This window comes from Numenius arquata, chromosome 6, assembly GCF_964106895.1.
Source record: "Numenius arquata chromosome 6, bNumArq3.hap1.1, whole genome shotgun sequence".
Lineage (NCBI taxonomy): Eukaryota > Metazoa > Chordata > Aves > Charadriiformes > Scolopacidae > Numenius > Numenius arquata.
In genome coordinates this window covers 3,443,724-3,469,103 of record NC_133581.1, presented here as the reverse complement: position 1 = coordinate 3,469,103, position 25,380 = coordinate 3,443,724, and the positions used below count along the sequence as shown (strand labels likewise).

The 25,380-nt window shown below is 36.5% G+C and overlaps 1 protein-coding gene across 1 annotated transcript in view; it reads left to right on the top strand.

Moving 5' to 3' along the window:
- The window catches only part of PPFIA1 (PTPRF interacting protein alpha 1), a 55,791-nt gene that overhangs the window by 17,118 nt on the left and 13,293 nt on the right, over positions 1-25,380 (top strand). The window contains exons 3-21 of the mRNA XM_074148814.1: positions 4,407-4,508; positions 5,187-5,351; positions 6,095-6,169; positions 6,604-6,705; positions 6,960-7,181; positions 7,561-7,707; positions 8,653-8,787; positions 9,879-9,962; positions 10,536-10,667; positions 13,020-13,082; positions 14,365-14,444; positions 14,699-14,831; positions 15,377-15,379; positions 15,494-15,717; positions 16,413-16,647; positions 19,355-19,384; positions 20,215-20,366; positions 21,136-21,308; positions 22,099-22,192. Of these exons, the coding sequence (XP_074004915.1) occupies positions 4,407-4,508; positions 5,187-5,351; positions 6,095-6,169; positions 6,604-6,705; positions 6,960-7,181; positions 7,561-7,707; positions 8,653-8,787; positions 9,879-9,962; positions 10,536-10,667; positions 13,020-13,082; positions 14,365-14,444; positions 14,699-14,831; positions 15,377-15,379; positions 15,494-15,717; positions 16,413-16,647; positions 19,355-19,384; positions 20,215-20,366; positions 21,136-21,308; positions 22,099-22,192 (2,351 nt within the window). The remainder of the gene's footprint in view (positions 1-4,406; positions 4,509-5,186; positions 5,352-6,094; positions 6,170-6,603; positions 6,706-6,959; positions 7,182-7,560; positions 7,708-8,652; positions 8,788-9,878; positions 9,963-10,535; positions 10,668-13,019; positions 13,083-14,364; positions 14,445-14,698; positions 14,832-15,376; positions 15,380-15,493; positions 15,718-16,412; positions 16,648-19,354; positions 19,385-20,214; positions 20,367-21,135; positions 21,309-22,098; positions 22,193-25,380) is intronic.

Below are 25,380 nucleotides of genomic sequence, written 5' to 3'. Positions count from 1 at the left end.
TGCCAGAAGATACTACTTTAATACTAATTTAATAATATTTTCTGTGATGAATTTAAAATATGTTTCTTTTTTTATATAATTTAACACTTTAAGTCAGCTTTCTGGTCATGTTGTTGCCTGTAATCCATCATTCCTTACGTGCTCAAGAGTGATGTTGCATTTTATTGTGGAATAAATTTCTTTTACTTGAGCAAATTCCAGGCAAACTTTTGCAGTTCTTTGTAGAGCATCCCTAATGCACAGCTGATGTTAATAGACTTTCAGGGATTACCTCTGTTTCTTTCAAGTTTTTTTTTCCCCCCTTAAGTTAAACACTGTCTTTCCTGTCATGTAGCATTTCTTGGTTTGTGATGTACTATCTGGACAACCTATAAATTATGCTTGTAATAAACATGAAGGGAACCTGTTCCCTGAAAGCTGTAATGTTCCTGGACCGAGATCTTGCGAGTAACCAAGTGGCCATCAACTTGGACATCAGAATTGGCCAGGCCTGACAGCTGGACACTAGTTGGTCCGGCTTTTGGAAGAATGTTTATGTTGTGACCTGTAAAACACTGAAGGTTGAAGGTCAGTTCTGAAGGTTGATATAGAAGAAACACTATTACTTTAAAAAATCGTGGAGTTTGTGGACAAAAATACCCCCAGAAAATGTATTGCTGAACAACAACAAACTTACTTTCTCTATTTTAGCTTTTTGTTGAGAGTCTTTATTTCTGGCAGCAAGAGTCATATTTGGAATGATTCAGTTGGTTCAGAAAGTTGCTTTCACCAGTAAATATTTCAGCTCAGCACTGAGAATGGGTGTTTTTCAGTATGTTCTAATCAACAGGGGATATTTACCTAATATATTCGGCACTCTCCGACTGATTCTTGTAAGAGCTCTAAAGTGCTTATTTTGAGTCCCGTTCTTGTCAGTCCTCAGAGCAGGGTATTTATTATTTTGATGGCAACCAGAACTAGAGCAGAACTTCATTCTCATGTTCCAGTCTTCTCCTTAACTACAGAATAAGTAATACAGCTTTTTGGATAAGTAGAAAAGTTTTTCAGGATTTTTTTTTTCCTTTAATTCTTTCTGTACGTTCATCTGATGCCAAGGAAGAAATTATGAGGCAACTCAAACTTTTTTGAGATGATAAAGTTGCAAATAATTTCTCTCTTTTTGAACTGCTTGAGGAAATAAGAAATTTTCTACCGTTGAAGGTTAAAACTAGAAAGGACATGTCTTTTGGCAGTGTCAGCTGAAACTAAGGACATTCAAGTGTTCTCTATTAGGCCGCTTATGGGACTCAAAGCAACTATATTTTGTCAAAACAAACAGCAATGGAGGTATTATGCAATGGCAGGAATATGTGTCGGTCTGTTTATGCAGCAGCAATCTAAATTCCTGTGCTCATTGTTCTTTTTTGGGTCATCTGACCGTCTGATGGTTCGTGTCATAATTACGATATATTTGTGCTACAATTTATATTTGCACAGAAGTAGGCAATGGAACAGGAGTGTATGTACTATAATAATTTGAAGAGTGAATAGACTTCCTTTCAAATGTACAGTTATTTTTCAGAAGATGAAGCTTATATATGCCTGAGATAAGAAAATGCATATTAATACTATACAGTGATTTTACATTGAGAAAGGATGATGAAACAGCATCACTGAAAAATGAAACAGTCTTCATCGCTTTATCTTGTTCTCAAGAGTTGAGGTAGAAACTGGAAAAAATATAGAATGTTCCATGTCAGTCCGATGTCCTTTAGAGAATTGTGTAATATTGATGCTTGTAAATTTTGATGTTGGCATTTTAAGGTTTTTTTTTAATGATTTTTTTTTTTAAAAGGGAAAAAAAAACCCTACAAAGAAAATAACTTCATATTAAGCTCTCTTGCAAATGCTTTCATAGAATCATAGAATGGTTTGGGTTGGAAGGGACCTTAAAGATCATCTAGTTTCAACCCCTATTTTACTAATAGACTTTGAATCTATTAGTACTTTTAGTCGTTTCAGTGGTACTTGAAGAACTGCAACTTTGGAACCATATTTTAATTTCCCTAAGCTTGCATTGGAGCAAAGTGATGTCTGCCCTCAATTGCCTGCGAGTCTTGGAAGCTCCCATGGGTGGGATGTAGAAGGTACAGGAATAGTTCGGACACGAAGGAGCGTTCTGCAGGGAATGCTCAGAATAGAATCAATTTTTCCATCAGCTCCTGTAAAGCTTGAAGTAGGTTTTTCCTTTCTTGGTTTACCTTGCACTCAGGAACCTTTTGTAATTTTGTTTATTTAAAAGCTCCAGTAGCTATATTTACAGACCAGGTTGTTTTAATAAGTGTATTTCCAGGGATTTTTACTTGAAAATAACAGGCCTTGGTTTTGTTTGTTTGGGTTTTTTTAAGGATGCAAGTGAAATACTGCAGTGAAATATTTATAAGAGCTTAGTTATTAGTATGTTAAAGAAATCAAATATTTTTTTAGCAATTAGGGAAAAGAAATTAAGGCTTTTTTGCAGTCATTTGCTGATTAACTAGGAGGACTATAGTGAATTTTTTTTCCAGTGAGCAGGTTTTTATTTAGGAAGAGGGATTAGGGAGATGGATTCTGCATCTGTAATGGTGATATTACTGTCTTTTTCATAGCAACCTTTAAAAGCCTAATACATTAGTAAATGCAAAGGAGATCGCTGTAGGTACATGTTGCGCAGTGTGTTTTGTCTTTTCAGTCACATGTATGTTTTAGAATGAAGTTTACCAAATTAATCTTGGAATTTGCAGACAGTCTCTTTTGCCTGTGTCTGCTTATTTTAGCTGTTAGAATTTGCAGATGTGCTAGTGTAATTAGTTGGTGTGTTCTTTTTATGGATGTGTTTTCTGTCACTTTGAATTTTACTGCAAAACAGCTTCATCTTAAAGCTTTTACTTGATATGCAGCTACTGTCTCTTAAACAGTTTATCTTGCAGAGTTTGGAAAATTTAGAGAAGCAGTGTTTGTGGGCACAGTGTGTGTTTCCACAGCATGTTATTCTTAGTTGGCTTTTCATCTCGTTCATCTTGTCTTGATCATCGCCAGTTCAGCTGTACTAATCTACTGTTTATTAGACATGATTCCTGTTTATTAGAGTGTTTTCCTTATTTTAGACAATAGAGAAGACTTATTTATTTACTGGCATTTCAATGTTTTCTTATACAAGTGCTTCTGAAGTGTTAACTGGCCATTGGAGTGACGGATGTGTATTCATTTTTGCATCCTAACTTGCATTGATGACTCGAGGTTTTTTTTTCCTCCTGTTTTCTCCATAGCTCTCTTCTAAAGCGTGGACTTTCATGCTTATTTTCTAATGTGGTTTCTAATGTTTGCCAGAGTAAGTAGGTAGATAAGGTTAGGCTCAGTATTTGCTTGTAAATGTGTATAGTTGTGTCTTTTATTCTATGCAGAGTATGCTCACTGAGTTAAAAGGCATGTAAACTTTCTATCGTGTTGAATATTTTTAATAGAGTGGAAATAGTTTAGGATGTTGTGGCTCTTTCAGATACTCAGTGCAATTGTGTCTTCTTGACAGAAACGCAAACATTTAGAAATATATTCTGTAAATTTGGCTAATAAACATGCAGTAACTGCTGTGAATGAGCTTAATTCCTGTTCCCTGGGTGACTTTTCACTCTATGTACTATTTCACTTTGGTTCAGTTTTGTTTGGTGAAAGCTTTATTGAATTTGAAGGGGGAAGCCTTTTGAGGGTTTTGAGCCCAAAGGGTCAGCTTCTAGAAAATTCTGACTGTAATCCTCAGAGATTTCTAGCAGGACTGTGGGGAAAGGGCTGTTTCAGTTCTGTTCTGTGAGGTTTGAAAGTAGGTATAAATTAAATCCCTGTGTGTAGCTTAAGTAGATAAATATCCATAGAGATCTGAGTCCTCCAGTGGTGAAGCTTCAAGGATGCTCCATTACTATGGAGTAACCTGTGTATTTTGGTAGATGCCAGGTGATTGTCTCTCACAATTAAATACTGACTTGAAATTTGTCGTGTTTTGCTGGGTTTTGCCTAGCGCTCTGTTTTTTGATGTCTCCCTTGTTGGTCATTTAAAAAAAACCAAACAACTTTTGGAAACAATAACAAAATCCATTACAAATAGGTTTTCCCCTTTGCTTACCAGAGATACCCCAGTTCACATAACTGCCTTGAGAGACAAACAAGTTCTCAAAAGTACTGGTCAAGTATCTTTTATCTTTACATTTGACAGCGTAACGGTTTTAAGTGTTTGAACTTAGGCCTGCTTAGCATGACTAATACCACTGTGTATTGTAATGGCTTTAGACATCTGAAATGAATGCTTCGAGAAATCTTGTCAAATGTTCATATGAATCTACTCTCGCTGTATCCCGATATTTGATGTGCTTATATTTCTGTCTGGTTTATTTCAGGAATTTGCAGCGCTTACGAAAGAGCTAAATGTATGCAGGGAGCAGCTGCTTGAAAGGGAAGAAGAAATCGCTGAACTGAAAGCAGAAAGAAATAATACGAGGGTTAGTTCCTTGTCTTCTCCAAGATTACCATTGTTAAAGCATCCAGCTACATGGAGAAAAACAATGACTGTTGAATTTGAAAAGCTAGAAGTGTTTTTTCCCCTGATATTTGCACATGGATCGCTCTGCGAGCGCAAATGTGTGCCGATTAAGAAAGTTTGGAAGGTTCTGTGCAGCTCCAAATACTGCTGTGCAGAATCAGGAAAAGCTTGTAGGACGGCACTGCTGTCTGTCACTCAGCTTGCTGCTCGTTAAAGTTTTGTAATCACACAACACCCGAGATCAGCGGAATAGAGCAGCCAAACTGTAGGGATCTGTTCCAGCAGCTCACGCTGCTGCCAGCAGAAGAGTTGCTCTCCCATTTAGAGCATTTCCTATGTGTATCCTTCTGACAAGCGTGCAGTTCCTCAGATTGGTGGCAGAACTGAAAAAACATGTAGAAACCTCATGTAAGAGCTAGAAAGAACGAGAGAAGTAGGAAATGCATTACCTCTGATAGCACTTCTAACGAGGGAAATAATAAAAACAGATTCTTACACTTCATGCAACAGTCGTGTGCATGAAGTCTTGGATTTGAAGTTTAGAACTCGAAACTCAATGCTTTAGGAGGCAAAGTTTTCTGCAGCTATGCAGAACAGGAATAAATGTTGTTCCCCTTTTTTTTTTTTTTTGTTTTAGCTGTTACTGGAACATTTGGAGTGTCTTGTCTCCAGGCACGAGCGATCTCTCAGAATGACCGTTGTGAAGCGACAGGCTCAGTCTCCAGCAGGAGTTTCTAGTGAAGTAGAAGTTCTCAAAGCACTAAAATCTTTATTTGAACACCATAAAGCCCTTGACGAAAAGGTAAGGAAAGATGGTAGCAAACATCTTCTCATCCTGTGCCCACTTTTTTGTACGGATCGTGCAGTTGTTGGTACCAAAGTTGTAGAACTCAGGTCCTCAGAACTTTTTCTCTGCATTAAGATAGTGGCTTTCCTAGAACTGCATTAGTAACTGCCCTCCTGAAGTGATATGTACTTCATTAACTGTGCTAACGTAAACTAAGTGTAGTTTAGGAACAATACGTTTGTTGTAGGAATGCATACATTTGCTTACCTGTACAACATCAGGATTTTTGATTATGTAATACGAGAAATGGCCTAGAGAGAGAGAACAGGAGGAGAGGAATCTGCTTACGCTGTGATATTAAATAAAGCTGAATTAAAGGCACCCCGCCCTTTAGTTGTGCCTGATGTTGGCAACAGGATATGCAAGCGATGAAGTTTGCTGTGAATTTTGCTGCCAGCTCATCGTTTGCTTAACTTCTGTGACCCACGTGTGTAAAGCCTTGGCAAATGAGTTTACATGGAATCCTGTCTCTTCTTCCTTGTTGTGACCAAGCAGAAGAATACACACTCTGTGCCTTACAACAGGATAGGCAAATTCTGGATACGGTTTTTGTAGCATATGTTGTAATTAGTACTTAAGATTAAGCAGGTCTTATAAGCGTCATGGAAACTGTGTCATTTGCTACCTGAAAGGGGATGGCAGCATGGCAATAAGTGAAATTGATTTCTTTTTAATTTGAATGAAATTAACTCTTTCAGGTAAGGGAGAGGTTACGAGTAGCACTTGAAAGATGTAGCTTATTGGAAGAAGAACTAGGTACTACACATAAAGAGGTAGGTGTCTTTTCTTAAAAGAAATCTTATGTGTGTACATTGTGGATGTGTTAGTCAATATTTGAACACAGTAATTTATTCAGTTATTTAGTATTCACTTTCTCTTCTTGTTTTTGATTGTTTTTGCCAAATGGGATAACTATAATTTTTAACTTATTCACTTTGAAAAAAACCACAAACCCCAATCCCCTTACCCCCAAGCCAACAGAAAACCCCAACAAAACAACAAAAAGAGTTCCTGTGGCTTTAAAATAAGGTTTTTTGGGTTCCAGTGGCATAACTTCTGGAGTGCCTGTGCCATATTTTATTAATACATACCTTGCAGTAGAATCAGTAATTGTTTTGCTCCTTTGCTTTTGCAGCTGTTCCTTATATTATTAGTGAGAAAGGAATTGACTTGAAACAGATGTATGTAAACTTTTCTTTTCTTTTAGTTAATGATTCTGAAAGAGCAAAATAATCAGAAGAAAACACTTCCAGATGGGATGCTGGATATAAATCATGAACAAGAAAATACCCCAACTACAAATGGGAAGGTACAGCTATATGCTTTTTTTAAGCTGATGTCTGATTTTTAATCATTAAATATAATATTTTAATTTTAAGCTATAGTGAAAGATTTTGAGTCATGCTTTAATTAAAAAGTCTCAGTTACTACAATTTCAATTTTTGCAGTCTATCCAATAATAAAATTATCTTGGGGGAGGGTTGTTTACAGATAAGTAGCAGTTTGTTTTTCAAATTTCTGGGTAATATGCAAATAATTTTTTTTTTCCCCCCTGTTTAATAGCGATCCTCTGATGGTTCTTTATGCCACGATGAAAACCTTGCTAAAGTGATTGAACTCCAAGACATCATAGATAAGCAAAACAAGGAGCAGACACAGATGAAAGAACGTCTTACTGCTTTGTCTAGCAGAGTAACGGAGCTGGAAGAAGATCTTGACACAGCTAGAAAAGACTTAATAAAATCTGAAGAAATGAACACAAAGTTACAGAGAGACGTACGAGAGGTGAGGAATAAACTGTCAAAGTTTGGGTAGTCACAAATGCAATTGCTTTATAAATTTCAGTGTCATTGGTGCTCAGTTGGGCCCCTCTGCTTTTGAATGTCTTTGGTTTGATAGGTGACGTAGAGCACAATGGTGAAAAGGTAAGTAGCAGGTCAGTGGTGTAATATAATAAAGACCAGTCGTCTTAAGCATTCACTGGTTTTAAAAATAAAATAAAAAAGCTAATTGAACTTATAAGCCTAAGTGGGACTATTCTTTCTTCTTCATTTTTTTGCAGAGAGAAATAACATGGAGTATATTAAGGGTTTTTTAAGTTATTTTTTTTGGTTTGTGAGTGTTTTCCCCCCAATTTGATCGCTAAATCTTGTTTCTTGTGTAGACTATGGCCCAAAAGGAAGACATGGAAGAGAGAATTACAACTCTTGAGAAACGCTACCTCGCTGCACAACGTGAAGCTACATCTGTGCATGACCTCAATGATAAACTTGAAAATGAAATTGCCACTAAAGACTCCATGCATCGACAGGTTGTAATTTGAAATAAGATAAAGTACATTTTGCTCAGCATAAAACTGATGGACATAATTAAAGTTAATACTGTACTAAAGCTTTTGCTTTTAGGAAGATAAATATAATCTGCAATATGCTATTGCTAGGGATTGTTTTTCAGTAACTGGAGGAGTGCATTGTACAGATTTTTACCCTGGGAATGAAGATGAGACAGTTTACAGGAGAGAGGAAGTGGGTTTGAGCTTTTTAGTGCACTTGATCCTGGTGTAGTCGGGATGTTCTCCCTATTAACTGACGATTTTTAAGTTGCTATATGTATATCCAAGCATCTTTAGTTTCATGTGTGAGAATTACTCATTCTAAGCCAAAACAGTTTTAAAATTTGTGTAGTTTGTAGCAATTATATTATAGCCTATAAGAGAAGTAACGTTGCAGGAGGAAATTTGACATGTGCTTGTTCAACTTAAAACCAGAAATGGTTGTTTAGCCATTCGCTTTCTAACTAGAGGAAGCCAGGCAACTCTTAGTCAACAAGAGAAGTCCCTTTTAATGTAATTTTTAAAAGAAACTGTGCACACTTTAAATAGAAATAAATTTTGTGGTAATACGCATAGTGTTATTCAAAATATGAAGGAATTTTTTCCTTGATGTAACTCAACGCACAGCCTTGACACTGCAAATTCACAGCTTGTTCTATGCTGCTTCCCGTACCGTAGCTATGTCTATTTGGGAAAATAGTTGCATTCCAAATACACAAAATTTTCTGCAGGAAAAAATTTGTAGAGAAAAAAGTTCTGTCATGTAATGAAGGGGAGGATGCCATATCTTTGGTTATGAAACCACTTTTGGGCAGTTTGTTCTCCATAGGTCTAGTAAAGGCAGCAATCTGTATCCTTACCTTCCTCTTTGAAAATTGATTACCGTTTTAACACTTAATATTTGCTGATCATAATCCTGTGTAGAGTGAAGATAAGAATAGGCAATTGCAAGAACGACTGGAGCTTGCTGAGCAAAAGCTGCAGCAGACTTTGAGAAAAGCCGAAACTTTGCCGGAGGTGGAAGCTGAGCTGGCACAGAGAGTTGCAGCACTTTCCAAGGTGAGTCAATTGGACGGTGTCCTCAAGACTCTATCTTCTCCGTTGGTGTCCCGCTACATGAAATCTGGTCTTAAAGTGTTGGGTTTGTTATATTGTGTTTCTGGTTTTTGTCCAGCTAGTTCAGAAACTGTTTCTCCTTGTTTTCTGTTCATCTCTACGAACATACTCTGATTTACTTTGGTGTTTTTTTTTTTTTTTTTTTTAAATTTCTGCTCTTTGGAACTCGAGCAGGTTTTCTGTTAGCTCTGTTATGTTATGGAAATGTCTCTCTGAATTATTACTTTGTTGCTTTTTATTAAAGTTCATTCAATAGTAGGCATAAAGTCTTTAAAAACAAGAACTGTTTCTGGAGGGGAAACCCAAATTTCTTCCACTGTTAACTAAATGAGGAATGTGGGGAGAGAGAAGTAATGGTACTCGTTAATATTAAGATTTTTGGAAGGCTGCAAATGGAATAATGAAGCCTGAAGAATTATATGTAGTAACAACAAATGAGCCTTTTCGTGTGTGTGTGTGTTTTTCTTTTAAAGCCTTAGTTTCATTTCTTTCCCTGTTATCTTTCCTGTCCCTAACTGGCTCTGTAGTCTGACCTTTTGTCTCCTGGGAGCTCTGCTGCTAAAGATGCTAAAGTATTGGAACTTACCACCAAGCTTAGGAAGGTAGAATTTGTATCTTAGTCCTTGTTTCTGCTTGCTGCTTTCTGCTTTGTCATGATTACTAACAAAGGGTCATATTGTCCAGGCTAGTGAGGAAAAGCTGAAAATGCACTTAGTTTTTATTTTTTTATTATTATTATTTTTTTAATTCTTGGGCATATGAATGAACCGCTGCTGTTGCAAGCTCACTTGCAAATAGTAGTTGATTCATGGTACTTAAGGGTGAGAGGCTTCATCATTTTGTTACTTACCATATGAACTCTTACTAGGTTCTTTTAGTGACAGAAAGGCATCTGTTCTGCATTGTGTATTACCATAAACGGCAGTTGCGCAAAGCATGTTAGATATATTATCGTGCTTCAGTGTTTCTATGCTCTTAAAACCTTTTTTTAAAAAAAACCCTACCAAATTCTAATTTTCTTTTCCATTTGACAGGCTGAGGAAAGACATGGCAATATAGAGGAACGACTGAGACAGATGGAAGCACAGCTAGAAGAAAAGAATCAAGAACTACAAAGGGTACCGTATATATTATTGGCAAAGATACAAAGCTGGAAGAAAGAATCTCATTCCCTTCATGGCTGCCTACCATTCAGCAAAGCTGGTTTTATTTCTTATCTTTAAAATAAAGCCAGAGTTTAGGCTGGCTGTTAGTTGGGACATTTGAGCCACTGTACTATGGCTAACCTTCAATCTCACGAAAAAGCTGAAAGTCTCCAATGAAAGTTTGGAAACACCTAATTGCTAGTTATACTTCCTAACGAGGAAACAGATCAAAAACTTGCTGAACTAAATGACTATGGAAAAATTGGTTCCTAGGTTATAAATAATGGAATTGGCTCTGAAATCTGCTTTTTCTTGAAGTGTAAGCTCAAATTTTCAAGCTTCTGATCTTGGAGCAATTATTGAAGTATCCCCTGTACTCCCTTAAAGAGCCGTGGAGGTACATGCAGTATTCCTTATTCCTTTAGAAAAATACTTCTATTAAAGAAAATGCATTTGGATTAAAGAAAGCTTACTGTTTTTACAACCTGGAAATTGTTATAGATGCTGTAAATTTTAAGTTATTTCAGTAGCTTTTATGTATCTTAGGCTAGGCAGAGAGAGAAGATGAATGAAGAGCATAATAAACGTTTGTCAGAAACCGTTGACAAGCTTCTGTCTGAATCTAATGAAAGGCTCCAGCTTCATCTCAAGGAAAGGATGGCTGCCTTGGAAGATAAGGTAACGAGTCACATTCCAGCAGATGCATTAATAAGATGTTCAACATTCTGTAGTGATTTGTGTATTTTTCGATATATCTGCAATTTCAGTAAATAAATACTAAATCCTTTTATTAATAAGTAGTTTTTGTTAAGGCTGTTTTCTAGTGAGGATTTGGAAAATAGGTTCTTAAAATTCTTTTTATTTTTGAGGTTTCCCCTGGGCATTGTTCTACAGTGTTGAGAAGGCATCTTTTAAGAAGCTTTATCCTTTCCTAGTTGACTGGTGTGGATTGCATAAATAGGCTCAACCAGTTTAATACAGGAAGGCTAAAGAATTAGGACTAGAAATTTGGCTGCTTTTTTCAGCTCGGATTCTTTTATTTCCTACTGCTTTTGTCTGCACCGGTTCCCCTGAATCATTGTGGGATTCTTGGCAAGTTGAATCAATCTTGCATTTTCTCCCCAGGTAGATCATTTTGAGGCAGGTTCTGTGAATGTGAACGAGCTGTTCTCTGTGTTGTTGATGCACATCTTGGAGCTTTCCCCTGTATTCGATTAATCTTCTAACTTGTGACATACTTTACTCTTTCTTTCCCTTCTGCTTTTGGATGTAGGTCCTTAGGGACTTTTCTTCCATGTGTGCCTTTATGTTAGATTCCCTTATTCCCATCGAACAAAGCAGTGTCTTCTGAAGTAGCACTTTGCTTGATGCTGACTTTGAATTGCTTTGTCTTGGATGAAAAAAATACTTTGTTTCTGTTACCGGAGGGTGAAACGACCATCTGGGGAATCGCTTCAAGAAAAGCTGAGTGGCTTTTGTTTTAGAGTCATCACAATAAAATACTTCAGCTGCAATATATAATGTCGTCTTCAGACTTTTAATAAATGTTTGCTTTCTCTTGCATACGTGTCAACTCAGTTCTCATCCGTAAACCATCAGTCAGGTATCTGACACTGTCCTTCCAGAATTCCAGGACCATGTTCCCATCAGATCCTTACAAAGATTTAGTTTGTTCTTTTCCCTGCTTTTGTGCTTTTGAAGCTGAGGGGAATTGGGTAGTGCACAACAAATGTAGGTCCGACTGATTCTCGTCCTTTGAGTTAACGATAAAGGTGCTTATCAGCTGGCGTCTAAGGCTGCAAATTTTGTCATGTGGTTTTTAGTTAACATCACTATTTTCAACATAAAACTGTTCCTAATGCTTCAGAAATTCTTGTTATGGGCCTTGTTATGACATCAACAAGGTTGCTCTAACAATTCCATTTCTGAGAAACAGCTGACTGCACTTATTTTTTTAAAATACTTGAATATTGGGAGGGTGTGTATGTGTCTTAGGGTTAACCCTTTACCCTTCAAACCCTAGCTATGTTCATGAATAATGAGGAAAATGTAGATTTGTCCTTCACTGTGAGTTACAACTTCTAGAAAAGTATTCTGGCTGTGGCTTCCAGCTCATTCTTTTATAAGTTGGGAAGAAACATGCACATAAAATTTTAAGACTTTCTTTTGGTTGCTTGGGCTTTTTTCCTTTAATGGTTTACTTGTTCATGTATGAAACTTTATTACACGTTTAAGATGCAAATAATGGTATTACATACCTCAAGGAAATGTGTTTAGCAGAAGCTTTTGGCAATGGTGGAAAAGGAAAAGAAGGTGACACAGTTAAAAGTTTCCTATTAGAAGGAGGAATCTCTGATCTTTTTTTTTTCTTGGTATCACATACTACAGTCAAATACAATTGTTGAAATTCTTTGATTGTTATAGCTCAAATGTGTTCTTAATTCTCAGATGATTCTTAGTCTGAGTTTCGAAACTGCTTTGAGTGGTAGTCATAAGTATTTATATTTACTGGAGTTGTTTAAATGTCATGGTATAACTGTAAAGAGGACAGCTCTGATAGTGACTTACGGGTCTTCATTAATGAGTGTTGCAGTTCCAGAGGTACAGTACATCCAAGAAATTACTGTTTTGTAATTTTGTAGGTCAGGCAAGTGAAAATAAAATTAAAACATAATGATAACAGCAAGTGATGCCTTGGTAACCGCTCAGTGAATTACTTTGAATTATTTTAGCTGCCTAATTATTCCTTTTTTTAACTAGTTTTGTCAAACAGAGCTTTAAAAGGCTGGTATTGGTATTAAATTTTTGTGGAACTTATGCTATTACTAAATCCTTTATTTAGAGGGCTGTACACCTGAAAGGAAAAACCTTCCAACTATAATCAAAGTGAAATGATGTAAGCAGTAAAGTATCTGTAACTTAAAATGCATCTGTATAGTGTTGACTGAATTTTTTGATACTCATCTTGTTTATGGTTTAAGAGTTGAAAACTTTTATAAGTGTATTAATTTGTGATACGTTTTATTTTAGAATTCACTTCTTCGAGAAATTGAAAATTCCAAAAAACAAATAGAGGAACTTCAGCATGAAAAGGTATAAAACACATTTTTTGAAATATTATATTGGAAAATATTTGCTGAGTTGCTACATAGCAGGGCCAGATTTGAATTCCCCCATAAAACTTAACATGACCTGGTCTCTTTAAAAGTAGGGGGCTGTTACTGCTCATTTTATGGTACTGTGTGACTCAGTTTTACGATGGTTTTATAGGTAATGCGTAGCTTTTTACTGAAAGACTTAACACACTTCTGAATATATGTAGTGGCTGGATGTATTGGCAATTTGCCAAAGTTTGAAGATTGCATAGAATTTTTATAAAAAGATACATAGTTTTTTCATATTGTTCACAATGTACGTATGACCTTGAACAGAAAAAAGAAAAGAGAAATATTTTTTAGTGTTGGGTGTTTTCCCATAAGTGTTTTTGGTTTTTTTTGAAGTGCTTGTTCAACTGACAAATTTTTAAAGTTTCAGAATTGGGAGGCAGGGAGAGCAATATTTACGAGACTCAGCTGCTTCTTTGCAATACCAGCTGCCTGGTGTTTTGCTTGTCCTGGAGCTGACAAGTTCCCTTCTTGAATAGTGGTTCCCTTTCATTTCATTGCACCCTTAAGCAGTGGCAATTGATTTTTGACGTCACGCTATCTGTTCTGAAATAATACTTATTATTGCTTATTAAACCCCGGGTGTACTGCATCTCCCCAAATCATTCTAGTAAGTAGAGAGGCCAAACTGTAGAGGCTCTGCTTCTGTAAGGAAATAAAGAACGCGTTCAGAATATTTTGCAGAATGTGCTTTGAATTTTTGCAGTTTTCACACAAGGCACAGATGTTCATCATCAGCCACTTTTCATTAGTCTTTTTGTTGTTTTCTCATTCATTGGATTTCTCTGTTGTTAAATGCTCAGTTTCTAGAGTGTGTAAAAATGTCCAAGTTAAAAGTGAATGCGTTTAGAACTTTTTCTGCACAAGGCTTGAAAAATCTTGTTTCTTACTAAATATTATCACTTAATTATAGAAATGTTAATAATATGTGAATTTTATTTAGTAGATGTTTTTAAAATGTATTGTCATTACCTAGAGTCACGGTGCAGACAGGCAACAATTATTCTTGGATGCCCTTTTGTGAGGGTGACTCTGTGTAGCAAAAATAATTTTTACATTTTATGTCATTGAAGGGTATGTTTTAAAATCTGTTATTTCTGAAATTCATAGAAATGAGGTCAAAAAACTAAATGTTAATTTATAAGTCAGAATTTGACACTGTTTTTCTTTTAAAGCATATTGTTATGTATTTTATCTATTTATTTTTACAGGATCAACTTGTATTAAATGTTGAAGCATTAAGGGCTGAAAATGACCAAGTGAGACTCAGAGCCACATCACTTCATCATAGGTACCAGCACTTGATTCTAGTTTAGTGATGTCTAATTTCTTTAAAGTCACTTTGCTATATTTAATTTTGTCCATTATAACTGAAAATGCATTATAGCTATAAAGCTTTATAGCTGAGAGCATATAAAGCACTTTTTATACTGCTTAAAGAAAATGGGCACTGGTGAGTCAATAGGAATCATTTGGGTGAGTTTTTTGGTTTGTTTTCTCCTTCCCTCTCCCTTCCTGAGGATAAAATGTTTCTTTGTGTTCCAGCCGACCAGATTTCAGATACCCTGTGACATCCTCCTCTGTGGCTGACAGTCACACAGACTCCTATGGCACCTCATCAGTGTTGAGGCGTCCCCAGAAAGGACGTTTGGCAGCTCTCAGAGATGAACCTTCAAAGGTAATAGAACTCTGACATTTAAAGTAAAATCTAAAGTAAAAAATAGAACTTTGGCAAAAAAAACCAGATGAGGCTAATCACACAAGGAGTTTTTAGAATAGGAGTACATAACAGTAAACTGCTATATATATCCTGTTTTACTAACTAATGCACAGCTACTAGTCTTTTTAATGGTTAACAAATAATTGCGAAATTATTATTTTGAAGTCCCGTTTGTATTAAGTGTGATAAGCCTGTAAAATACAGCTTGAAACAGTCCTACTTCTCATGTCTGTACACTAATTGCCCTTCTGCAAGCAATTTTAAGTCCCTTTCATGACACAAGTTCTCATTACACAAAGCAGTTTCCAAAATTCTCGTTGGATTTGATAGCAAAATTCTACTGTAATTTTGAGTGCATATAGCCAAGATATGTGATGTTTTAATTTATTCAATGGGGCTGTCCATTTTTAAACTACACTTAACTGTAAGATGCAAAGTTTTCTACATTATAGCTTTTTTTTTTTTACATTTCTCTAAACTGCTGTCTTGATGGATGCATTCAGCATGTAAGTGGGCTTTTTAAAAATTACTTTAAACATCTTGAAAAATAGTAGAAATGTCATGTGTTTCCCATTTGAGTTTGTATTTTTATTTATTTTTATTTTAATTAATTCTCTTAGGTTCAAACTCTGAACGAGCAGGACTGGGAGCGAGCCCAGCAGGCGAGTGTGTTGGCGAACGTGGCACAAGCATTTGAAAGTGATGTTGATGTGTCGGATGTTGAGGATGACAGGGAGACTATATTCAGTTCGGTTGATCTGCTGTCACCAAGCGGTCAGGCTGATGCTCAGACTTTGGCCATGATGCTTCAAGAGCAGTTGGATGCAATCAACAAAGAGATTAGGTATGGTCTATCTGCCGTTAAGGTTTTGATAAAAGTGAGTTTCTGTGACACTAGAAATCCTTTTTGTGTGGATACTCAGAAAATGGTGGTTGTCCATTCAGTTTCCTGGTGAAGGGAGTTGACAGAAGTAACTAGTTTGCTTATCTCTAAGTACTATTTTCTGGTATTTTTATCTTCAGTCCCATTTATGGAAGGGATTGTGCATTACTATTTCGACAGCACCCCCTGCATGGTGGTAATAGCAGTGCGTTTACCACTTTTTTTTCAGAATGGATTAGAAGATTTTTCAGTGTGGCTTTTACGCTGCCTCCTCCTAATGCCCAAGGCAGCCATTCTGTTTATATGTCACTTGTTTAAGTCATAGAACGGTTTGGGTTGGAAGGGACCTTAAAGACCATCAAGTTCCAACCCCCCGGCAGGGACACCTCCCACTAGACCACACTGCTCAAGGCCTCATCCAGCCTGGCTTTGATGTTTCCAGGGAAGGGGCATCCACAATTTCTCTGGGCAACCTGTTCCAGTGTCTCACCACCCTCACAGGAAAGAATTTCTTCCTGATATCTCATCTAAATCTCCCCTTTTTCAGTTTAAAACCTTTCCCCCTCATCCTATCACTCCACTCTCTTTATAAAGAGTCCCTCCCCGTCTCTCCTATAAGCCTCAATGTCATATTCCTTTGAAACTTTTTCTTTTAGACTTATACAAGAAGAAAAGGAAAACACAGAGCAGCGTGCAGAGGAGATTGAAAGCAGAGTGGGTAGTGGAAATTTGGATGCTCATGGCCGATTCAGGTCCATGAGCTCCATTCCTCCTCCCTATGCCAGTGGTTCTCTTGCTGGTTCTTCCCCACCTGGCAGTGGCCGCTCCACCCCACGGCGGATCCCACATAGTCCAGCTCGGGAAGTGGACAGGCTCGGTATCATGACACTGGTAAGTATCCATTAACTTTAATTTTTTGGAAGAGTGTTCTTTTTCTCTAGGAAATGGGTTGTTTGATTTCCCCTTCCTCTCCTTCTTACTCAGCTGTATTTTTCCTTTCTCTAGGTTTTTCTACTGCTTCCTTTCAACTTCTATAAAAAGTGTAAGATACAGTCATAATGATTAGGAAAAACGTTCACAACTCAAGTCTATTAATTGGTCAACATCTCATGCCTAAGTATTCTGTCTGTTGTTACGGTCCTTCTGGCTCCTCTTCCCAGAACAAATAATGTTTTCTTTTAAACCCCTGGTACAGCAACCCGTTTCTCCCTCTGCTTTAAACTTTATTTTTAGAGTCCACTATTCCACTAAAAAGTGATTTGCATATAGTGCATTAATCTTGAAGATAGTGGAAGTATCACAGCTGTTTTATGAGCGCTAGTGCCTTGTTTTAGCCTGTTAAGACTGGCAGGTAAAAGAAGTAACTGTTAGACCTCGTAGCTGATGAAATAGTAGCTTGGGTTTAGCAGTTCAGTGAGTACAGAAAGATGGATCCACACTCATATGACTGCTTAGAAAAATTAATCCTTCTAGGAGCTGCTTTATGCATGTAAGCCTATCTGTAAAAACAAGATACAAGTTTTCCACTTTTTTGTTTTTACATAAATGTTAAGCAAACCTAAGAGTTGCTTATAACTGGAATAGCTTTCACTAAGGTGCCTCTTGGATATCAGTAATTATTTGCCAGTGCTCTCCAGGAAAAGCTCATTCTCTAATTCAGCTCTAAATACATTCCCTTGTCTCCAGATTTGCATGTGCATTTGGAAACGGTACTTCCTACTTGTACATGCAACACCATATTTAAAATACTTTATTGTCTTGGATTACTGCACCTGTATTGATGCCTACACTATACCCATCAGTAGCCAAGGAACGCATCCATCGCTCTAAGAGCAGGTGGATTGTAAATGACTGACCTGACTCATTTGGGTCTCTTAACTGGAATACAGGAGTTTTTAAAAACAACTAACTTCTTCTGCTGGCTTCTTAAAATGAATGTGTATGTATACCAGAAGTCTATTTTTTTCATAAAAAAGGAATAATTTTGCCTTTCTTGCATTAAAAAAAAAAGTAAATCATTGTACTAGGTGTAGCCATATATCCATGGTCAATCACACTTATTTTACATAAACTAACAACTTTCAAAATGTGGAGTGCTTTATATTCAAATTTTTCACAGTAATAAGTAGTTAAGCTAAGTACTTCTCTTACAGAAAAACATACACAAATTTAAGTAGCTATTTTCATGAAGACTAGATCAGAAGAATGTTTTATGTTAAAATTGAATGTAACTGAACAAAAGTAAAATAGTTAGGTTCACTTTAAATCATAGGAATTGTGACTCAAAGGCACTTGATCCATTGTTTGCAGTTGCATTTGTCTGACGTTTTAGTACCTGGCAACTGATTTGTGAAAACATGAAAGCAAGAAGCTATGCTTCTAGAATTGCAGCACAAGAGCTTTCTAGAAACTTTTGGGGCGGCTTATGAACTATCAGATCGAATGAGTTCTTGTGGGGTTTTTCCAATGTTATAATAGAAAGTTGCATTTGTTTATGAGCACAATGGCAACATTAGCTTAATGCCAACTGCAGTAGTGTTAGCTGAAAACCCCTCATGATTAAAATTAATTAAAAAGCATCAACACGATAAATTGTGAAACCGATAGCTCTCTTGAAAAGTTCTTGTGGGCAGTTTTTATTCCCTATGGTAAACGTTTTTATTTTTATGGATTATCAGATTTAATAGGTGAAAGATCCAGTAAGGTTAAAATGAGTCTGCTGCACTTTGCCTAAGAACTTAAGGGGGGTACTAGATGATCTTTAAACATCCCTTCCAAACCTTTGGAAATAATTTGTCCCCAGATAGATACAATGATAATTATTAAATAAATTACCTCAATTAAGCTTTTGTCAGCATCAGTCTGAATAAATTGATAACTTGTTTGCGTAACTCAGGGTGCAGCGGCAGAGGTGGGGAGCCTAGGAAGCTCCTAGGAAGTGAGAAAGAGGAGAAAATAAAACTATAGTATACTCTTGTACAAACATTCCAGCACTTTAAACTTAGTAAAAAGTACAGAACACTGTTAGTGTATAGAAAACAGCTATTGTTGGCACTCTGTCTGTGGCAGTTATTAAGGTATGGGTGCTTTTTATGCTGTGTAGGAAGCAGCTGCATGAATCACTAAGGTGTGAGGAGGGACTAGTGCAGAGAACGTATGAAGCTGCTATGGTTACCGTGGAGGTTGTAGAGTTCAAGGCGAGTCTTTGTCGCATGCCAGGAAATCCTCTCACTTTTTTAAAAGCAACACCTTATGCTCCCATGTGCTTTACTGTTTTTCTTGCTGAAGATAATGCACGTTTTATGTGCTAATTTGCCTGTGGTACCAATACATTGAAATATCTATGGTACTTCTGTAGATAACCAGCTCTAAGTCTTGGTTATTTTTTTTTTTGTTCCTTATCCCCTCTTCAGGGATACATTTAAGTAATCTGTGATTTGAAGAGTACTTCATACTATGTATCCTTCTCTGTGCCATTGCTGTAATTGTTATTTATATTCTCCCTGATGTTTTGTCTGTAGTAGTTGTTGCAGTCTGTGCTACAGTTTACAATAAACATGGCTTTTCCAAATTTCTTTTCTTTGCATGCATCTATCAGCCTAGTGATTTAAGGAAACACCGTAGAAAGGTAAAAATCTTTAGTTTATTTACTGCTGTGCCCCTTCATCTCCTTCCCTGTCCCCAAACTCATCATTGGGTAACAGGAACATAAAAGAAAGCATTTGCAGGGTAGCCTTAAAATAAAGCAAGATTATATGCTCTTTGATATTAAATGTAAAATGGTTTATCATCTTAACCTAAGTGTGGGTTTGTTTTGGTTTGTGGGGTTTTTTTTGTTTGGCTTTTTTTTGCTGGTATGGGGGACTGTTGTGTTGCTTTCTGTTTGTAACCACTACTTTGCAATCTTCATGAAACAATATTTAATTTTAAAGATCTGTTAGCGTACACACAAAAAAGTCTTAATTTCTGTTATTCAAACTTTGAGATAAGCCATATCCCCAGGTACATAGAAACTGACTTAATAGAATTGATAATCTTGCTAATGATTGTCTAAACACATAACGGTGAGAATCCAGATGCCACCTTTTCATGGGACTTTTTGGTTTTCTGGCTTTGCACTTGCTTAAACTGAAGTCAGGTATATTAGTTGCATGGTGCTCAAGACATTACTTTATTCATTCATAGAGCTAAGAACTAAAAGATGAGTGCGCTACTTGCTCTTTTCACAAGCTAAGACTGAAATTTAGTAGTTTGTCACTGAAGGTAACAGAAAACTTAAAAAGGAGTCAAAAAATAGGCAAGTGGAGAATGGTAAGGGCAAGAGGAATTCTTTAGCACTGAAATAACTGATTTTTTTTTTTTTTTTTTTTCCTTTCAGTATTTTGTGTAGTGTTGATACTGCTTTCAGATTTTGGCATTTCCAACTAACCCCTCAATTTTTCATTCATTTTCCTTTAGTCTCCAGCTTCTAGAGACGAGGTACGAGATGATAAAACCACAATAAAATGTGAGACGTCGCCACCTTCTTCACCTCGATCTTTGCGTTTGGACAGAGTCCAAAAAGGAGCTTTGCACACAGTGAGCCATGAAGATATCAGGGACATACGAAAGTAAGTAGCTGTGAATAAGCCAGACCTACCAATAACCTCGTATTTCAGATTATCAGAATAAACCCCTAAAACTGGCAATACAGGATTTTAGTCAAGATATTGAAGTGTTTCTCTAAAGAGCATGAACGCATAAATGGGTGATTATGTTACATAAACAGTAAGAACACAGGTTTTTGTTAATGGTCAGAAATGGCTTTATGTGAAGAATTCTCCTGGAACTCACGGTCTGCAGTAAGTTTCCTTTGGAAATGCCAGACATACAATTCCAGTCTTCTTTCATAGACTGGAATTTAGCTATACATTCAGAAGTAAGTTGCAAAATTACCATCATTTTGATTGACGGATGTTTTTTTCAAAGTGCCTGGGTATCTGGGATGGATTCCATTCAAGTATTTAAAACTTCCATTATCTGCCTCAGTTTGTCAGGAACTTGTGTTGTCAACTTTGTTCTCTCTGAACTGCACTTTACACACATTCATTCTTGTTTCTTAAAAAAAGTAAGAATTGACTTGTAGTTCCATGCTATGGCATGTAAATATTATATCCCTTCCTTTCTTGCATGATTTAGTCTTTTCCACTGTTTTTTCTATTTAATGACATGTATTTTAGAGATATGTTTCTTTTCATGACTCATTAAAAGGTGAAATTAGATGTCATTAGCCAGTTACTGAGCTTTTAACTTGCACAGAAACCTGAACTTGTCGTTCACTAAGTTAAGCCAGTGAATTTGTTGTACATGTGCTTCTTTATTCCTTCTTTTTTTGTAAAGCTCAACAGGCTCACAAGATGGGCAAACGAGTAACCCCAGTAGCAGTAATAGTAGCCAAGATTCACTTCATAAAGCCCCCAAAAAGAAGGGGATCAAATCCTCTATTGGCCGCTTGTTTGGCAAGAAAGAAAAGGGACGACCTGGACAAACAAGCAAGGAATCATTAGGACAAGGTTGGTTTTGTTTTTTGTTGTGGTTTGGTTTTTTTTTTTTCTTTTTTACGGTAAGAGAGAGAGTGAAAGACTGAATTTTAGGATGTATGTATCAGTTTGTACATATTTAGGACTGATTATTATGATGATGTACGGCATTTTTTGGAATTAATGTCACTAACTCTTCTGGTAGGTCCTTTTACGAGTGTAGGATGCAAGTTCAGCTATTCAGTTATTGCTGTCTTTAGTCTCATGTAGCCCAGTTACTGAACCTTATTGACCTGTTATGGCTTCTTTTGTGAAACAAAAATTTCAACTGTCTTGGAAGTAAGAGAGGCTTTTGTTGGTATTGACACCAACAGCCATGTCTTCATTTTGGACCCAAGGGAACTCCCTTGAAACAAACCCAGCTGGCTTAATAAATGCTACTGTTACTTCTCTGTCTTGTAGTTCTTTGCAAAAAGCAGTACCCTTGATGTTGACACCAACTGTTAGTGATATTGGAACACTGAGAATTCATTTTACAGGTGGTTGAAATGTTCCCGGTGTGATTCCAGCTGGTTTTAGACAGCATCTGTTTCAGTCCACACCAATCTGATTTTCCTATTTCTATACATCGTTTTGATGGGTATTAATTCAACTAGAAAATGGAGACGTAGATGAGTTTGGAGGTTTGGTTTTGTACATTTCTGATCAGTAATATTGCAAAGAACTATATACTTCTGTTCAGGAAAGCAGTAGTGATTTTTGAGTTATAACTGGCCAAAGCTGAGAAGATAAAAAGATTGGGTTTTGTTTTGGTTTTTTGTAGTTGGCATGGCAGAAGGAGATGGTTCCTCTCAGGATGCATTAGGTCTCAGCAAGCTTGGAGGTCAGGCAGAAAAAAACAGGAAAATGCAGAAAAAGTAAGTTATTGAATATTTTTAATCCTTTGTTGTTAAGGTATTGCTTTGTTTAAAAATGTACTGTTTTCTCTTTTTTTGTATTGTTTTGTTTTCAGGTATTTTTGCCTAGTATGGTGCTGCTGTGTTCATTAATTTTTTCACTTCTCTTTTTAAGTTTGTCTTGATATTTTGTCATGCATTTTAACAGCTGAAATATTTTTCCTTGCACTATACCCCGATTTCTTCTTTTTTTTTTTAAATAAATTTGACTATTTCATTTTTTTTAAGGCACCTTTTCAGTGTGTGTCCAAGAAAAATTTTAGTTTAATGGTTACCTTTTGAATATTGCATGCTTTTTTGTTCCAAGACTTAGAAGAGATGAAGCAAAGGCTTTAGTCTAGGTGAAAAATAGCTACTGCTACTAGTAGAAATCTTGACTTGATGCTTATAAGGTAATACAGGAAACGCTAAAATTTATAGGAGTAGGATCAGGCATTCTTTGCATTTTTCCACCCAAAGCTGAGCCATATACCTTGTGCTTTTGTTGTTTCTGTTCTGCTCAGCTGTCTTTACTCTGTGTCAGAAAAGCTGACCAAGATCAGATATGTTTTGCTTTTTTAATTGCTTTCTGAAGACAGAATAGTGAATGTTGAGAAGAAAGTGTGCTAATTTTCTCTTTGCGAGAGATTTCTTGCAGTACCTAAGTTCTATTAACAAATAAGAATAATGCCTGGTGACTGCTAATGAAAACCAGCAGCGTGTTGGTTTAAAAAGTCAGAATGGAATGTGGTTTTGTTTGTATAACAGAGCACTCAGCTGTTTTTCTTCAGACTGTTACACTGAAGGCAACCGTACATTATTATGATCTGGTATTTTCCCTTTTCTACAGAGCTTTAAAGTCATACCACATCTTGGTTGAATAAATAATTTTAATCTGGTCATATCGAAATAGTGCTAGTCCTGTTCTTTGAACAATATAGATCTTAATACCAGCAACAAATTTCATTCTAGGGTAAAGCAATCGATACTGTCTTGCTTTAATAACCGCAAGAAGTGCAGTTGCCGATAAATCATGACTTCTTTGTAAACATTCTGCCTTTCAAAAATTTCCTGATATTGCTTAAAAGTATGCCTCATGGCTGCGTGTTGTTGATCGCTTAAAATGCAAGCGTCTACATTAGACAAATGAGACCTTTTAGTTTGAAATTGCCTTGCCGAGTAATTAAATATGAGTATGTGCTTATTCACAGGAAGGTGTCTATGATTCAGATATTTCAGTGAAAGTGGGTATGAAACAAGTGGTGAAGATAGGTATCATAATATTTAGTTTTATTACTCTTACTGCTGAGAGCAGCAGCAGGGCACATTGAACTTCCAGAAGAAGCAAATCTTGCTATTTAAAAAATTCCAGCAAGATACTTTAATCCAGCTGTTTCAGAATCCTGACGGGTGTCCTGAACATAGGAAGCAATATTATCGCAGAGTGTCAAAGATCCCTTGCTGCCTTCTCCAGGTGCTCGTTATCAAAAAAAAAGCGGTGAAGCTGCTCTGAATTGCTTTTCACTTTGATATTGGAAGAGGGTGGAGTTAAAATAAATACTCGAGGCCGACTGTTCGCTTATAAAATCGTGTGTTCAGCAAAAAGAATTCCAGTTACCTGAGTGCTTGGAACAATGACGGCTATTTCTATTTATAGTTGTCTCTAATCCCTATTTGCTTGCTTATCTTTCTGATTTCTGCATGCATGCACACAAACAGACCGAGGGCAGTATTCAGTCTCTTTACTAACAAAAACCTATTTATAGTTACAGAATTAAATTACGATATACGTTATTTGTCTGGTTTTGTATGCTTTTGAGTTCAGTTTAATCCTAGATTTGTATTTTTCTTTCATTGTTTTATTTTCCTTTTGTTTACCATTTCATGTGGTAGTGCAAAATCAGGGTAAGTTTCTATTTATTTTATTAGGTTTGTTGTGAAATTCTGATAAATCTCGTTTGGATTTTTTTAGCAATATATTAAAAGCTCTAACTTTTTTCAAGGAAGTCAGTCTAATTCTGAGAGGAGATACTAGATTCAAAAGAATTTGTGTTGCTGAAATAAATCCAGTGTTGTCTAGTTCAGTGTCTTGTCTTAATTTGCATGGTGTGAATTTTTATAATGCAAATATTAAACCCTACTTAAATGGAATTAGTTTTGTAATTTGGGGTTTGAGAGTTGTTTAGCAATATTGGGTATTTGTGGCAGTTCATTTCCAAGGTAGATGTATTTCTGTAAAACCGTCGCTGTTCGTTTACTAAATTTAAGTTGGTTTTAGTGTTTTGTTCATGCTGTTCATCTTTGTGAGCTGTACTATCAACAGTGTTTGCCACAACTGCATTTGTGCTTTTCTGTGTACAACACAACAAACTTAATACTGTATGAATCAAAAAGGAAGGCAACCCTAAATTTAAGATGTCTCCTTAAAAAAAAGTTATACACAAAAATTTTATTACATACCTGAAATCAGTATATAATACGGATATTAACTTTCCACTGATGCTCTGCCTGAAATTAGTCTTATTTTCATCTCATGTTTTGGTACTGTTGCCTGTTTTTACACCTTGCAACTCCATCATTTCCATCAGTATCACTCTCTCCACTACCTTCCCTGCAGCATTTTTTCTTCTCTTAACTTCTTCCAAATCCGTTATCTTCAGTTCCGTCCAAGAAGTCTGGAATACAGCGTTCCCCTTTGGCTGCAAGTGCTGGATTTACCCATTCCCATGCCGTCTTAATCCAGTGACAAAGTGATGTTGTGCTCCAGGCTGCTTTATTTTCCTTGTTGGGTCAGCATATGCTTGCCAAGAGCCATTCTAAATACAAATACTTTAAATGGTCTTTAAAGGGCCTCGTGCATTCGCTCCTACATCAAGCACCTGCAGTTTTGACATCATTTCTCATCCCGTATGACCACAATTTCTTTGTTCTCCACAGCTGGCGTTAGATGCCTTTTGACTGTGGCTAACAACAAGCGTTCCCCTCTCGCAGCAGCACATTTGGGCTCCCATTCCCAGTGATACTCAGCCAACTTTTTATTAAGTCCTTAGACATCTATCCCTCGGGTTTGTCACCTAAGAGTTATTCCAGTAGCCAGCTACTCCTTTGACACGCTTTTGTCCTTCAGGGTGCCAGCTTTATACCATCTGTTAACACTGCCAACACTAATA